This window comes from Grammomys surdaster, unplaced genomic scaffold, assembly GCF_004785775.1.
Source record: "Grammomys surdaster isolate TR1022 unplaced genomic scaffold, NIH_TR_1.0 126176, whole genome shotgun sequence".
NCBI classification, from domain to species: domain Eukaryota; kingdom Metazoa; phylum Chordata; class Mammalia; order Rodentia; family Muridae; genus Grammomys; species Grammomys surdaster.
In genome coordinates, this window is record NW_021620983.1 from 7655906 (window position 1) to 7674180 (window position 18275).

General features: G+C 37.4%; 1 protein-coding gene across 1 annotated transcript in view; it reads left to right on the forward strand.

Annotated features, from left to right (window-relative positions):
• The window catches only part of LOC114612609 (solute carrier organic anion transporter family member 1A4-like), a 42747-nt gene extending 32666 nt beyond the window's left edge, over positions 1 to 10081 (forward strand). The window contains exons 10-14 of the mRNA XM_028757588.1: positions 96 to 261; positions 2053 to 2225; positions 5383 to 5447; positions 6499 to 6616; positions 9862 to 10081. Coding sequence (XP_028613421.1) covers positions 96 to 261; positions 2053 to 2225; positions 5383 to 5447; positions 6499 to 6616; positions 9862 to 10081 — 742 coding nt within the window. The remainder of the gene's footprint in view (positions 1 to 95; positions 262 to 2052; positions 2226 to 5382; positions 5448 to 6498; positions 6617 to 9861) is intronic.
• Positions 10082 to 18275: the final 8194 nt, after the last annotated feature.

Sequence of the window (18275 nt, forward strand, 5' to 3'; positions counted from 1 at the left end):
ATATATACACATACACATGCTGAGATGAAGAGATGAAAATAAAGTGCCTGAATAGGGGTTTTCAGTATCTGTAACATTATTTTAAATCATTTCAGAGTTCAGCACTCTCTATATGTGGAAAATAATGTCCTTGATGGCTGTAATACAAGGTGTAGCTGTTTGACAAACACATGGGATCCAGTGTGTGGAGACAATGGCCTCTCATACATGTCAGCCTGCCTCGCAGGCTGTGAGAAGTCTGTTGGAACTGGAATTAATATGGTAATGATGCTTTCAGTGTTTGGGCTGGTGTTTATGTGCATCAATATATGCTATAAATGAGGCATATATCTGCTAGAAAGAAAAAAGTGTAGTCCTTGCTTAAACTAGATTAGTATTCTTTTTGAACGATTCAATTTATTCCTTATACACATATTTGACCTTAAAATTCTGTGACGTTATGTAAAATCGTGACAGTGTCTGAGTAGTATTTCATAACTTCAAACAGTTGAGATCATTGTTCAAGTTATTTGAGTTTTAATGCTCTGGACAGTTTGGAAGGGTAACTCAGCTATAAAGAGCACTTGCTCCTCTTTCAGAGGGCGTGTTTAGTTTCCTGAACACATAAGGTGCAGCTCGCAACTCCAGCTCCAGGCCATCTGATTCCCTCTTCTTCCTTTCTCAGGCACCCACATGCATATGTTTGTATATACATACATATAGGAGTGTATCCTTAAATCAACATTAAATTTAAAATTTGAAGTTATTCTGGGAAGAATCTGCCCTTTTTTGGTAATAGGGTCTCCAGAAGCCCAGTCAGTCCTCAAACTTACTATGTTGTTAAAGTGGACAGAAGCTTATGTTTTTCATCATGAGGTTTGATTTTGGTTTATCCATTTATTTTCTATTTATTTAGTGTGTGTGTGGAGTGTGTGTGAGTGTGTGTGTGTGTACTATTCAGGTGCATGTGAACATGGAGGAAAGAGACAACCTCACTTGCTGACTCTCAGGATCATGTAATTTGTGCTTCTGAGACAGGATGTCATGGGCCTGGAATTGCTAGTTCTGTTAGGCTGCCTTTCAAATGAGCTCCAGGCAGTCACCTGCCCCACCTTCAGATCCAGGGTTGGAAGCACTTCCTCTATCAATGTACCTTTCACAGGTGTGCTGGGATGAGAACTCAGGTCCCCACGCTTGTGCAGGATGTTACTGACTCTTAGATCTCCCCAGCTCTCATCATTATAGTTCAGAATGATAAAGACTCACACATCTTCCTTGATGTTACAATACTCAGAGGTGGTTGGTAATAAAATGAAATATAAACTTTGATTCTTAATCAGATCTGACAATATGACAATTCAACTTCCTTCTTTGGGTACACTACTTTACTGATTAGTAAACACCGAACTATTCCATCAACATTCTGAGATGCATGTTGTTTTAGTATTCAGTATTTGTAAAAAAACCAAAACCATATTTATTTATTTTAAAAAATTATATGCAGGCTAGATAGTTGTCTTTCTAGGTAAACCCATTGCCAACAAGTCTTACAACCAATTTAAATCCTGAGATCCACATAGTAGAAAGAGAGAACTAACTTAAATTTTCAGTTCTATAATCATGCAATGGCAAACACATGTGCACATATAGACACACACATGTACATGCATGCACACAAATACATACATACACACACACATACAAGAAAAATCAAAGAAACAATACAATACAGTGTTCATTCAGAATAATGGAACTTTTGCAAATTTACTCCATGTATTGAGAAAATACCAATTATTAAAATCTATGCCTTTATATTTAATGATAGAATTCTGAAATAGCAAAAGAAAGCTAAAAATTAATGGGAAAAAGGATCTTCTATTTTAATTATTTATTGTTTTTTAATTTAATGCTATTGTTGCAGAAACTTCAGTCCTTATTCAGACGAGGTGAATGATCTTACTTGCCACAACACTCTCTATTATGCAACTGGCTGTTCAGAAAATAGTAAAGGTTTAATCCTTATATTTTCTACTTTACGTAGAACATTGTTTTGCTTTTTTTTATTTTTGACAGGTGTTTCAGAATTGCAAGTGCATTCAATCATCAGGAAACTCATCTGCTACCCTTGGGCTGTGTAACAAAGGCCCTGACTGTGATAACATGCTGAAGTACTTTATGATCATGTTTGCAATCCAGAGTTTCATTTTCTCAGTATCATCCATACCTGGGTTCATGGTTCTTCTGAGGTAATAAGTAACTCCTTCATTTAGATTTCAATCTGTACTTCTTCATAGTGTGTGCACACACACTCATGTGTGCTGACACTTGTGCATGTGCATGACTGTCTCTGTGTTTGTGATGGGGCTGCTCATGATTTAGGCTCTGGTACTCCTCTAAGTAGATCAGAAGACAATGCTGGAGAATCAGCCCTCTCTTTTCATCTTGTTTTTGAGGTGGGATCTCTCTTATTTCTGTTGCTGTGCTATGTGTGTTTTCCAGCCTCCCTGGTGCTCGAGGTCCTAAGCAATTCTGACTGTTCCTCCCATTTCACTGTGGGAGTGCTGGGATTTCAGATGCCTGCCATTGAATTGGACTTTTATTTTTTAATTTTTTACATATGTTCTTGGGTTCTAGGGATTGCACTCAGGTCATCAAGATTTCCTTTACCCACTGAGCCACTTCTTGGATGTCATGTAGATATTTTTGATCAGTATTAAATTCTTTTCCCAATAAAGGCCCTTGGAGTCATGGTTCCAAGGACCTCAATGATCTAACGTACCTTAATCAAGACTCTAAGCACTGCTAAATCTAACAATAATTCAAAGTTTGCTGCAATTTTCTTTTCTGTCCTCTTCTATTTTCCCTCTTTATTAAGGATAAATGAATGGATTTCTTGTTTTGGAATAGTTGTCTAGCACTCACTTCCTATGGCTCAGTTAACTTACTGGCAGAGTGTGAAATTGTGTAACAGGGAGGAGACTCCTTTGATATCCTGCCCTCAATCTATCTTCAGAAAAAAAGGAGAGGTTATGGAATAAATAACAGGTACTCTTTAGCAATGAGCTACATGAATGTACTGTTCAATATTGAACTCTATAATATAACGTAAGAACGTTGCAGCAGAGATGAGTGTCAAAGTTGTTTTTTTTTTTTAAGCAGGTGTTCTTTCCAGTCTAGCAAACTGTACACCACTGACAATGTGAAAAAATTTAGGCCCGTATTTCTTGTTCCTTCCTTTCCGTTTCAAACCCCTTCCCCTCTCATCCTTTTCCAAATTTCTTTTTCTTCAATCCGTTGTTTCCCTCCTGTTCATCTCTCACTGCTGTTCTCTCCACTACTTTCCCATCCTGCCATTCCCCTGCTCTTTCTCCTTCCTGTCTCCCATCTTCCTTTTACTCTCTGTTTCTTTCTACTCAACATACAACTCACTAAAATAAGCATGAATTTATATATTCATTTTCTATTATAAGATGTTATATTCTTAATTCTACAAACAGATATGTGATTTATGCCTTTGTTTCGGTTCATGGGTTTCTGGACAGAAAGAGGAATTAAGTATTGCTATTGAATAGGGCTTAACAATTTCTCTTACAAGTGAGGGACATTCGTCTGTGAGATCTGTCATTACATCACCTTCCAGGCAGAACCAGCTGATGGAGCTAACGTGTATCTCCTTTCTTCCTCACTCCTCCAGGTGCTTCAGTGGCAAAGTTGCTTACTCAGTCGATATAAGGATGACTTTTCCTCAGAGAGGAGAGGGTCACCCATGAAAGGCATGTGAGCAGCTGAACTCTCTTGTTAGAATCTCCAAACACACTCTAGAGAGATGTTTTCACATCTACTGCATGCCTATTGCCACTTCCATCCCTCACTCATGTTCACAATTATCTTACTTTCTGAAGTTTCCACTAGGTGTAAAGAAAACATGGCTTATTGATAGCTAAATCATGCTAAATCATGATTATTTAAAATACTCTGTATATAAGTGAGTTTGTGTGATTACCATAAGTGTTCTCTCTCTCTCTCTCTCTCTCTCTCTCTCTCTCTCTCTCTCTCTCTCCCTCCCTCCCTCCCTCCCTCCCTCTCCCTCCCTCTCCCTCCCCCTCTCCCTCATCCTTTCTCCCTTTACCTCTCTCTCTCTCTGCCTCTGTCTCTCTATCTCTCTCCCTCTCCCTCTTCCTCTCTCCCTCTCTCTCCCTCTCTCCTTCTCCCTCTCCCTCTCTCCCTCTCTCCCTCTCTCCCTCTCTCCCTCTCTCCCTCTCCCTCTCTCCCTCTCCCTCTTCCTCTTCCTCTCTCCCTCTCTCTCCCTCTCCTTCCCCTCTCCCTCTCCCTCTCCTTCTGTATGTGTGTGTGTGTGTGTGTGTGTGTGTATGTGTGTTTGTATACCATGACATGCATGTTGAAATAAGAAAACAGTTCACAAGAGTTGGTTTCTTTCCATTATGTGGGTTCCTAGTATTGAACATAGTTTGTCAGGCTTAATGGGAAGCAACTTTATACACTGAGCCATCTTGTATGCCATAATGTGTGATTTCTTGATGTAGTGAAGTTAAAGCCTTTTCTTTGTTGATTTTGATGATTGTGATATAAATGTTAGATGATATAATACTACTATTTGCATACTATCATTAATCTTCTACTCTGTTCAATTTTCTTGAAATTTTTCATGGAATTGCTGCCAAAATGAAATATTAATAATGGAATAAATTATGCATTTCTTGCATGAAGGTATATTCGTAGGAAAAGACCACATTTTAATAGGGCTTCCATATTCCTAATTTATAAGAGTATTTTCAGTTTTATCCTGGTGGCTTTACAGGCCACCTCTTTGTATTGAATTATCAAAGTCATCACATTTATTTCTGTAGGTAGTACAGGAGAGGTCTACAGTTGTGAACTCCATATGCCATTTTTTAATGTCATAGCCTACATGAAGAATTCTTTCTCTGTTTTCTGTGAAACCACCTGTAAAATATTTTGATTTTTATATAACATATGTTATTTTTTATCAAAATGGCAAAATGCCTGGCAAACAACTTAAGAAAATAAATATGTATTTGATTTGTGGATTCACAGGTTTGGGGTCATGGTAGTGGGATGACATGCTGATTCCTACGGCAAACAGAAAACTATTCATCTAGGTTAGGAGACAATGACTAACTGTTAAAGGACTCAGCCATGATTTAGACGTGTACAGACCAGAGGACAGCTTTTAGAAGTCTTTATTCTCCTTCCTCTTTGTGCGGTTATAAGATGTAGAGCTGTATCAAAATCTTGAGCACACGAATTATGAACTACTACTGTCATTGGGAGGATGCTAGAGCAGATGTGCATTTGCATGATATACTTTTATATGTACATGTATGCATTGCAGATGTATGTATGTATGCATGTATTTTTCAGGTGTATCAAGTCTGAAGAGAAGTCATTTGGAGTTGGATTACATACATTTTGCATAAGAATATTTGGTATGAAGAATTTGCCTAACACATAAGATCAATTTTAAATACTTAGTAAACAAACTGATTTTTTCTGAGTAAATAGATAGCAAGTATACTGTCAACTCAAAACACACCTCTCACTTTAAATGGATAAGAGGGGTCATTCTTAAATCAAACATGAATCAATATGACATGGGAACAGAGATTTGCAACAACCAAATGTCATATTCCACCACAGTCATAGTTGGTGATGTTTGTAGTTAGAGAACAAAGGAATGCATGAATAAGACTTTTCTCAAATATATCTGTGAAAGGATCACGTAGGTTGGTTACAGCAAGCATGGAATTCTGTGCTCTAGGCTCAGATGCTGTTAGCATGCTTAGTGTTTGTGTGGGTAGAGGTTAGGCGCATGTTAAATCAATACAACCCAAATTACTTCAAATGATAGTCACATAGAGAATAAAGACAGACACATAAATGGTCAATAAATGATCAATAAGAGAGATAAATATAATTTGTCTCTGGATTAATGATCCCAACTGTCCACATCCAGAATGTCCCGTGATCTTATAGCATCAGTAACATAGGTGTGTTCTGCCCACTTTACCTGAACTTCAATTTACTACCCCTTCTGTTTGGGACTGGCTATTTGTGATGAGTCTGAGAATAAAGAAACTATAGTGATGAAAAATGTTCTGTTTGTTTTTAAATAACTTACCTGAATTTAATTCTACCTTTTGTCTTTTAGTAGATTCAAAAATAAAATGAGAAGAAAATAGTTGTGCACATTAGACTGATAGTAAAGCATCACAAGCTGTTTCAGATATTTCATGTGGTCCATGATTACGAGCTCAATGAAGTCTTTCTTCACATAGAATAAATAGTTTGCATTGTTATGATCTAGAAAATTTACATTAACTTATAATTCCTAAAAGTAAATTTAGAGCATTTGATTCACTATTTATCATATTAATTTTTAAAATAAGAAAATTGTAGTACATTCAAATAAAAATAAACAGGTTTCTCACTGTTCTTTCTTTCTGTCAATGAGTTATTTATCTTTTTTTATCATTGCAGCTGGCATTCCGGCACCTATTTACTTTGGTGCTTTGATAGATAGAACCTGTTTACATTGGGGAACTCTGAAATGTGGTGAGAAATCTGCATGCAGGCTGTATGATATAAATAGTTTCAGGTAAAGATAATTTTGAGATCTAATTTTATGGTACATAAAATATCGCTGTTCCTATTTAACATGCTCTTTAGTGAAAACATTACCTTGACTTCATTTTCTGAATGGGTATGAATGATATAACTTCATTATTCAATTGATCTAATATTTGCTGTTATTTCAAACACCCCCACACACAAATACACACACATACACACACATACACACACACACACATATATGTGTGTGTATATATGTATATATGTGTATATATATGTATATACATATATGTATACATATACATATACATATACATATACATATACATATACATATACATATATGCATGAGTGAATGCAGGGTGTCTACATAGAGGTTCCAGAGCAGTTTGGAAGAGTTACATCTTGAGCTGAATTAGTATGGCAGAATACAAGAGATTTTTAAAAAAGCGTATTAAGACTCAGAGACATGGGAAAATGGTGCTGTATGTGGAAATAAAATATCTTAGCTCTGTCTACCCCATATTTATGGACAGGCAGGTAGGTCTCCTTGCTCCTGCAGTGGTCGAGATGACAGAATCTCAACTCATTCAGGTAGCATATCTTCTTGCATTTGAGCTCCTGGAAAGTTCACAGAACTCTTATGCTTGAAGTCTAGCTAGATGACAATCCTCAAATATTTGTAGCTTATATTGATAGCCATCTGGAATTCCAGTCCCGAGGACACTCCACAAATGATGCATAGACAGATATCCAGGCAAAATGCCAATACACATAAAATAAAATGATCTTTTAAAAAATACTACAGAGTTCTAATTTTACTGATTGTTATCTTAAGCTATGTACTTAACACTTACATTATAAAACTTACTCCATGTAAACAATTTTATTGACTTAATTTCTGATTTTAAGTTGCTTTTCGTGCCATTCGGTTTGGTTCTTTATCTGGTGCTGGGAACTAAACCCTGGGTTCTTGATGCATATATTTACTGGTGAGCTACACCTTCTGACCCAATTATAAACACATAATTATCTCTACTAATTTCTCCCTTTCATAAGCCACAACATGGGCACTGTGAATGGAACTAGGTGCCAGTAGAAGCAGCCAGTGTGCTAAGTAGTGAACCATCTCCCTGACACTACAAAAATTTAAAGACCAAAATAGCATTCTCTAAAAAAAAAAAAATTGGAAAAAGGAAGTCATACAGGTCTAGTCCAAGACAATTTTCTAAAGTATTCAGAAAATGTTTTGAATTGAATTTTAAATAAGACAGAACTGAAAAATATAAAATGACTTTAAGTTTGGGAAAAGGTGTAAGAAATAGAACATCTAAGGGAAAGTACAAAGCACATGCCAGGTATACCTAGACAACCTTCCGCTTAAGGCTAATATAAAGCAAAGACTGAGAGGAATTTGGGATTTGGAAATAATGAGATAGTAGGGAAGACAGGAGAGAGAAATTTGGTTTTCTCTGTAAGACATCTGGGGAGAACCAGGATACTAAAAGTGACCTGATTCACCTTTACCTCGTGCTCTCTTCCCCTTCACATACCACATGGTTTTATCCTACTCTGAACTGGCCCTCTGTATTTCACTCTTTCTTAATCGTATCACTTTATTCTGTTTTTGCTCTTTGTAAGATGTCTTTTCTTATGCCCCATTTTGTTCAGGTTAAACTCCATTGTTACTCCGAAGTAAGGTACACTGTACCTTCCTAATACATGAATGAATAAAAATAATAGCATTTTAAAAAAGTTATGCTGGTGGACTGTAACCCAGATGTGTGAGAGGGTTATCCATTTCTTTCTTAAACCTAGAGTAAAATTTAATTATATTTCTAAACTGATATATCTGAAGTCTTAAGCATCTAATTCAGCATCTATATACCGTGCTGATACTTTCCCTCTGTAGAAATAGACATGATCATTTTCTCTACTCTTATGGAGTCGAAAATTTTCTGCCTAAAATTTCCCAGATTATAACGTCCCATGAACGTGTACACAGGCCACCATTATCCACACAGGCCTTCACTAGAACTTCCTTCCCAGGGATTTTACATTGTATGAAGTTGATAACACTATTTATCACACCAGATTTTCTTATAAATATGTTGAGAATATGAAGAAATACTTTCATATTTATTTATAAATAGACATATTTTTTAAAATATCTATTACCCAAACATATTAAGTGCAAAAATGTTAAGGTAAATCTTATCCAATTTACAAAAAAAATTATGCTTATAACTGTGTCTAAGTTATTCTGCAAGATATTCTAAGGAGGGTGAAAGGAAAAATTAGCTAATTTATTTCTGCAATCTGAGGAGTCTTCATATATTAACTGAATAAGTTCAGAAAATGAAAAGAATGTGTGGCTAAAGAATGGCTCAAGGGTTAAGAGCTCTTATTGTTCTTGCAGAGGTCATGAGGTCAATTCCCACAACTCATACTGAGCAGATCATAAAACCTGCTTAGTTCAACTCAGATATCCAGGACCACATACCCACATAGAGACATATACATGCACATAGTTGGAAATAATTTTCAAATTATCAGATAAGTTGATTACTATACATGCCAAGTTAAGCATGAAAATTAAAAAATTGAATCTACTAATATATGACTAGTTTTAGACACCTAGAGATTTCAATATCACACTATCTATTGCTTTTAACACAGTAAATGGATGCTGAAAAGAAAAGAAAACTCTTTTCTTGAAAAGTCACTCTGCAATGCTCTATGCCTGTGTGATCAAACTTTGACCAAATAAAACAGAAGAGTGCCTTTAACCTTACATATAGTCTTATTGACCCAGTATAGAAGAGAAAAGGCAATAATGACAGTGGAGACAGGGTACTGGAGTGGGAGGAGGCTGCTCACCTTGCATGCTTTGTCAGGAAGATCCAAGTGCTAGAAGACCAGAGGATGGTGTTCATATTTGTAGTGAAAATTCATTGTCATCTAAATTTTTCTAAAAATATATTCATAAACACACCCAAAGATGGATTTCTATAATGATCCCAAACCCAGTCAAGTTGACAATGAATACTAGGCATCACCCAAATAAAGAAAATACATTACAATTTTATGATGGACAATTTTCAACATTTTTAACAAGCAGAATTAATAACTCAGCAAAACAGATTATATAGAATACATGGAGAAAACAATCATTGGATTTTTTAGAGGAATAAATGATCTGTAAGAATAGTGAAACTTAGCTTTCACTAAACATACTAAGATTCAATGCAGATTAATTTTTTTCTATAGGCGCCTTTATCTTGGATTGTCTGCTGTGCTAAGAGGATCAAGCTTTCTTCCTGCCTTCTTCATTCTAAGACTTATGAGGAAATTCCAATTCCCTGGGAACACTGACTCTACAGAAACTGAACTTGCAGAGATGAAGCTCATAGAGAAGGAAAACGGGTGCACAGATGTGCACAAAAGTCCTAAATTCAAGAGTGATGGAGAACTGAAAACTATTCTGTAATGACTTTTCTACTGCCCTGTGCAAGGCCATGAACAGAATGCACATTTCACTTCCTTTGAATCATGAGACGTACTATAGCTTATCCTTAAGCGCCTCAAAAATATTTTTACTTGTTATTAAAAGATTTACTGATTGTATTTTCAGAGGGTTGGTGTAGCACTTAAGATTTTCCCAGGGAAGACTTGTATGACAACCTCCATATTAGACTTTAAAGCTGTCTTCATTATCAAACAGCATTTTCTCTTTTAACTCAATCAATGGAAGTGTGTGTTTCCCACACATCTTTAAATCGACTTGAAACTTTCCTATCCTAAAAGCACTAGTTAAATGTTTTGAATTACACCTTGATGCTGAGAGCTCAAAATACGCATTCTGTTTGTGCCACATTAAAATATGACATATTAAAATGTGCCACATTTGTTTAGTGTGTTGGAACTTTCCCCTAATGAATAAAGACTATAAGGAACTAATCATTGGATTAGAAGGCGGGACTTCTGAGTCTAGGGGAGAAAGAAGGAATGCAGGAGAAAGAAATGACCTTTTTGGACTGCCAGAGCCAGAAAGGCAGGTACAATGTAGGAAGCTGGAGGCTGTTGGTTTGAGTGAGAAATCTGCCAGGATCTGCCACTGGGGGATTTATAACATAGATTAGTTTATAAAATTAGTATGCTAGGTTCTGCACCCAGTGGTTGTGCTACCTGTTGATTCTATATTTAGACTGTGTGGTGTTTTCCTTCATGCTGCATCTCAACTGGGTTCCAGATAGAAAGGTATAGAAAGGTGGCTGGCCATGGGTGTGCAAGAGTGTACCCCCGCCACCTGTGGGAATTTGGAAACTCAGGGTAGGTGTGCAACAGCCAGCCGCAGGAACTTTGCAAGTGGAATGGAGAGAGTGACTTTGGAGCTCCAGAGAAACAGAGCCAGAGTGGTTGAGACAGGTCCTGGATAAAAGGAATATTGTATTGGGGTCTTGGTCTGTCTCCCAGGATGAAAACAAATGGAGGTCACCAGTCATGTCTAGCCAGTGATAGCATGGGTTGCTTTTTTTTTTTTTTTATTTCACCCAACAGGTGGTGATCCAACATGTTAAGCAAGAATCCAATAGAAATTTAAGATTCCTAGTCTATGATTTAGAAGTTTAGTTAGAAATTTAGTGAGTGGAGCAGGGATGAGTCACATGATATCTCAAGCACTGGAAACTTGAAACAAAGAAAATGGGCAGGTTTTGCTAGCAGGCTCTGAGGTCCCCTCCTGTGAAAAACACAGGCTGCTCTGTGTCAGAGAGCCAGAGAGCTAGAGAATAAAAACTGCCTACTTTCTTAGGCAGATATTGATAGAAGTGTGATTTAATTTAAAAGTCTGTTTCCTTTGCTTTTTAGGATAGGTTATATATAGATATTGCCCAAGTCGTGTGGGGAATTTAACCTGTGGTTCAGAACTAGTACAGGGAAATATATATTCACTGACTCCAAGCAGAGAGCAGTGATAATTGCCTGATAAGAACAGGTGTTGACAGAATTCTGTAGCTTCGGGCAGAGAGCGTTACAGATAGATGGTATAGTGTACTCTACAGGATACTCATAGTCTTTGTTTGTAGGCTCCATGTGAATTTTGGCTTAATATCTGAACATGAAAAATTAGAACAGCCCTAAGAATAGGCTTATGCAGTATTTGTTTAGTTTATTTCCTTTGTTTTGAATTGTTTTTATTATCAAAATGAGTATGGCTATGAATTTGATGGTTGTGTTACAGTTCCTCTGGGAGAGACTTCAAGCTATACTCTCAGTGATTTCCAGTTACTGGACCAAGGACATGCTATTTTGGGAGAAAGGCTCTGTTTTTGTGTTGACAGGAAAGGAGAAAAGGCTCTGGATCTCTTCCAGAGTTATATGGATCAGATTAGATAGAGGCAGACCCTCTGAAGTAATAGCTTCAGGAGAATCAAACAAAAAATATTCTTTGTGCCATCCCTTACATGACACAATTGAAGACTTACAATTGGAGCAGAATTTCATCCTAACTAGTCTGAACACCCTACACAGGTTAATACAGTCCGTAGAGATATGTTGATGATACTAAAATTTTGTTTTGAGATTGTATATTACCGTATGTACAGCTTTGGTGAGTTTCATCATCTGACATGCTGAACTGACCCGCTTGAACTTCTTATCTCATGGATTTTTCAGTCAGATCCAGTCAGGACACAGACAACAGAGACTACAACAACCATTGGTGTAGCCTTCTTAGGCCAACCAACTCCCTCATTTTCCCTATCTCTCTTCAAGATGTCTCAACACCCAGATTTAGCAGGAAGACGTTATGAAGAGCCATTGTTCCAGTTCCCTAGGCTTGAAGGCTGGAGGTGGTTATTATAAAGTTTTCTTTCTGGGGAAATTAGAAATGATAAGATTTTAACAGGGAGGATACAGTTAGAATTTACTGTGTCGCCATACTCTCACTTGGTAGAAATCTTTATAATTTTTACAAAGTTGAAGTTAAAATTTCTTACATTGATACTGAATTTATTTTTATACAGAATCAAGGTTTTCATTGGTATAAATTTCTTCTAGTGATACAAAAGTTAAAAAAAAACAAAGCCTGCACCCAGTCTTTCTATAATTATCTTTACAAACTGATTTTATATGATTAAGCATATGAGTTAAGGACCAGATAGCAAATTCTTGTCTCTGAGTTAATTGCTAGGGTGTTTGCAAGATATTTTATTTAGAAATAGCTGAGAGTAGTTAACTGACAACAGTCTCAATTATTTGCATAGACAGTTGGTTTTCACAAAAGTTAGAAATCCACAGAATATTAATGTGCATTAAATGTTAAGACATTTAATGTGATTTATTCATTTGTTGTTGAGAAATATCTGTTTCTAACAGCTAACACTTCATGGATTCAATGAAGAAACTGAGAATCCCTACCTCCAGTTGAGGTAGTACATTGGGGCAAGGTAGCCAATGGGCAGAAATTGCCTATTTCTTCTCTAGACCTGTACTGTTCATGAGAGGACACAAGTTACAGGATAGTTTATGGCTTAGTACTGCTGAGACAGAATAAGCTAGACCTTAATGATTCCTGTTTCACAAAAGTCTGTCAGATGATCCTGGGCCAACTGGCCACATTTTGGTGCTCCTACTTGCTCACATACAGGGTCTGTATAGGTAGACAGCTGTCTCTAGAATCTGTCTCAGTTCTGGAAGCTGTGCTAGACTTTCTATATTTTTAGGTAATATTAGTCATTCTCAAATTTCTGACAGAGTTGAAGACTAATTATATTATATCTTATAGCCAATCCAGGCTATTTAGCATTGAGAGAACATATTTTAGAGGATAGTTTTCAGATAGTATACAAGCAAATCCAGGACATAACAGATATGGAATGATAAGCCTTTTGTTCAAGAGTGCACCCCAGCCAGCCACAGGAAATTGAAACCACAGGGTGGGCATGGGAGCAGCCAGCCACAGAAACTTAGCTAGCTGTATGGGGAGAGCTACTTTGGGGGTCCAAAGAGGCAGAGCCAGCCTCGGTGACACAGGCCCTGGTTAAAAGGAATAATGTGGTCTCTGTTTTCCAGGCTGAAAACAGACCAAGGCTGCTTGCTAGTACCTGGCCAATGATAATGTGGGCTGCTTTTGTATTTCAAGCAACAGTTTTGATTTATCTTTTGTATGGCCAAGATACTTGCATAAGTCGTTATCTATTTAGGAGTGTTTAACTCTCCTTGTGTAATATAGTCATGATGTTTCTGAGATTAGAATTCTCCCTAATGTGTCATCTCCTGTTTTTAGTCCCTTCTTTCTTTAGTCCTGTCACACAGTTGATCATTTAGTTCACATCACTGAAAATTTTACTCAGGTTATTAAAAATCATGTAGCAAAGATGATTGGAACTTTTTTCCCCTAGCAATTCAAGGCTGGTCATGAAGCTCTTCCTTAAAATCAAGAATGAGAGAAAATTAGTCCTTTAAAAGGATCTTTGTAGAGATGGAACAGTGGATTATAGTGGAACAGTGATTACCTAATATACATGAGACCCTGGATTTAACCACAAGTTACAGTAAAAACTGATAAATAAACTAACAAAAATAAATAAAAATCTAAAAAGACTAGATGTAGTATCAGATATTCTGAAAAGGCTAATTCTCTTATGTAGGAGACTTCTTTGGCTATGTATTCATTCTACTCATATGTCCATATAGCATATGGCTATTAACTTTCAAAATCATCTTAGGATCAAACCTTTTGAGAGACTAGGTAGAAGGTTCAATGGAAAAAACTGTTTGCCACCAAGTCTAAGAAGTTGTTTGTAACACCTGGGATGAACACTGTGAAAGGAAAGAACAAACTCTTGAAAATTGTCCTGTGCTTTCTACTCCTGAATTGTAATATACATGCTCTAGCACAAATGAATGATTGATTTTAAAAAATGAAAAATTTTTAAGATTGAATTTTGCTATGGAATTGGAATTAATAAACTGGAAGATACACATTAAAAACAAAATCAATTTGTGGTTATTTGAGTGAGAAATGTCCCTCCTAGGCAATTGGATATTTGGTTTTGAGTAAATATTCTGCTGGGTGAGGTTTAAGCTTGCATCCTTAGTACAGAAGGTAAATCACTGAGGTGGCATTGAGGGTTAAAAGTCTCCCCCTACTTCCAGTACACTCTCTGCTTTGTGCTTTGGTTGATGATGTGAAATCTCAGCTTCCTGCTCCATTCACTATACCATCTTCCTGCTGTCATTCCTCCTTGCTATGAGTGACTTCAATTCTCTGGAGACATAAGTCAAAATAAATGCATTTTTATTTACATTTCAGATGCCATCCCCTTTCCCCATTTCTCCTCCTTAGAAAACCCCTATCCCATCCCCTTCCTCCTTTTTGCTTTTATACCATTTTAATTACATGCAAGAATTAAGGTCAGTTCTAGGTTGAGGAACTAGCAATACAATATATGCAAATAGTCAAGGAACAAGCAATACAATAAACATAAGTAGTCAAAGAACAAGCAAGGCAATAAACAAATTTCCATAAAGACTCCTGTTCTGTTTCTAAGGGCTTATCAGGGTGACCAAAATATCTGACCCTACTTCCCTGTCCTAGCCCAAAGTCATTTTCGTATCTGAAGCCTACTTCCTTGTTCTAGCCTAAAATTTAGATTCCTGTCTGAAATTACTTCTTAGTTCTAGCCTAATATTTAGATTTCTGCCTGAAACTACTTCTTAGTTCTAGCCTAAGATTTAGATTCTTGTCTGAAATTATTTTTGTTCTAGCCAAGGATAGGTAAGATTCTGCACAGAACCTTACCAACCTAATACAGAAGTACAATCCCTTTGATAATACATATTCCATGATGGGTAAGGAAGGTATTCTTTTCAGAATGACCTAAGAAAGGCTCAGTCTTGTTTATGAAATAAAAAGTGTGAGAGATGGAGAGCTTTTGGGGCTGCCTAGCAAGAATCTGACATGGGCCAAGGTCTAGGAAATGGGCTGCTTGGCAGGAATATGACATTGACCATTGACAAGGATGTGGTCTTCAGGCAGGAAACTGACATTAAATGCTTTTTTATATGTGTGACTTTGTGATGGTTTATCATAGCAGTGAAAAGCAACTGATATAGAAGCATCTTATTTTGTGACTGATAAAGCACGAATCAGGTTTTTAATTTTTTTAGAGATGTGGCTGAAGATAGTAGAATAGACAGAAAAAAATTATGTTGTAAATTTATAAAATTGTAAATCATGTGTACATTAAATTTATACATATAAAATATATTAATATGTATAATATGTAGATTATATAAACTGTAATAAATCCCTAAAGATAAGGAGGATGAGTAAGAAAGATAAAGGGTAGAGGACACTAAATTATGTTTATTTACGCACAGTTAGCTGGGTATATCTACAAGCTGGAACAGAATGAAGGCAAGTACAATCTCAACAGCTCTTTGTGGGAGACAGATTGTTGATGGAAAGGCTAAAGTGACAGGTTAGTGTTACTTGAACTGAGGCCAATCCACATCTAAGAAGGAAATTTGTATTTGGTTCATGCTTTGAGATGTATTGGGCCATGATCACTTGCCCTTTCTTAAACCTGTGCCTATGCAGCACTTTGAGGGAAGAAACTCCTAGGAAGGAAGCTACTTACTTCACATTAGATCAAAAGTAAAGAGAAAATTATTGAAGGCACCAGGAGCCTAGAATCTCTTCCAAGTTCTTATCATCATTGAGTTAAATTCCCTCTCTAGGCTCCAACTCATAGTACTTCTACAATCTTTAAACAGCTTAAGACTAAGATATTAGCACATGGGCTATTGAAGGATAGTCCAAACCCACATAACAACAAAAAAGAAAGCAGAGAACCCAACTGAATGGCTTCCTGTAGATTACTACCAGTTGCTATGTGTAGGAAGCGGGTGTGGGGGCCATTCCAAAATGGTGCCTGAGGCTAACACCTGACTTCCTCATATGCCCCTGAAGAAGCCACGCCCACAGGCAACATTGCTCAGGCTCACTGCTATGCATAATCAGGCCATCTGCTACATAGGGCAATGTCAGATCTTGCCATACCCACTGTCCTATCACATGCACTGATGTGGCAGGCTCTGATTGGAGAAGGCAGAGGGATTTAAGGGCAGTGGAGGAGAGGCTCAGGGGCTTTTTTGAAGAATGTAAGGGTTCCTGAATAAACTGTGTTGGGAAGAAGAACTCCGTGTGTCGCCGTTTCTTTCCGCGGTTTGGAGTGGACAGCGACAAGTGGTGGCCCGTCCGGGGACTTCAGAATTCATCGCAGTCAGGGAAGCTAGCTGGAAAGTTCCCAGGTAAGTGGGACAAGAGAACGTTCCCAGGTAAGTGGGACAAGGGAAAGTTCTCGGTTCAGAGACTATAAGGTTCCCAGCGTTGGGACAAGTCACATCAAGGAGCTAGAAAAGGGTAGCAATACACTAGAGCAGTTAAAAGAAGAGTGATCTCTAAAGTCTGAAAATGGAGATAGTTCTGAAGAGGAAAGTGAGGAGTATAAGAGTGAAAGAGTGAGGAGAATAGAGGAGAGTGAGGAGAATAAAGAAGAGACTTGAAGAGAATCCACCGGACTCTGTCTTGTATCTATCTTCTGCATCTCTCACCCCTTTTTTCTTCCCCTAACTCTGTCCCCAGTTTCTCTTTCTTGCTAAACCCTGACCTGCAGACTGGAGCAGCAGAACTGGCCCCGGCCTTTACAAAGTAACAGAACCTGAGGGCCGTTACAAAAGAAACAGCCGTTACAAAGTGGCGCCCAGAAGCTTGGAAGGAGCTTAGAGCTCAATGTTTCCAAATGTTTCTTAAGGGACCAGGAAAAGTGGTGATGGTTGCTATTTGCATTAATGGCTTAAACTGTTTCTTTAAATTTCCTGCCTGGATTCATATGGGTTCAGCAAGTATGTTCTCAGAAGCTATACACTCATTATCTGATACTTATAACCAGGGTTTGCTAGCTCTAGACATCAGCAAGTCTGTTCAGACACCAGATTCTTCTCACCTGTATGGCTTTTCAAATATGCGCTATATTTCTTCATTGATTAGTGGTATTGGTATTTTCATGATGGGTGCAGGACTCTCTTGGTATCACGGAGTCATGGGATTGCTTCATCCTAAACCAATGGAATCCCTTCTATGGGCATATTGTATTTTAGCAGGATCTTTGGTGTTTGAAGGAGTGACACTTCTTGTTGTCATAAATGAACTTTGCAGGATTGCCCAGGCCAAGGGCACATCATTTTACAAGTATGTCATAGAAAGTCGTGATCCGAGTACACTCCTGGAGAGCGACCCATCAGTAAGAGCAATCCATAATGTCAAAGCCACAGACCTGAGATTACACAAAGTCAGATTTAAGGGAGAAGTTGATTTAGATGAATGAGTTGTTACAAGACCATATTTGGAAAAGCAAGATTTTGACCAAATGATGCAGGAAATTCAAGAAGTGAAAACTCCTGAACAATTAGAAGCCTTTACACTTAAACATGGAGAAAACATTATTGATACTCTAGTATATGAAGTAGACAGGCTTGAGAAAGAGTTAAAGAAATGAAATCCTGAAGTTCAGCACATAGATCTTAAGATCCTATAGACAAGATGAGTGAGTCACTTGGGCTGTGAAGAATGCTTTTACCTTTTCTCCATTTATTGCAACCTAAAGTTATTAAGC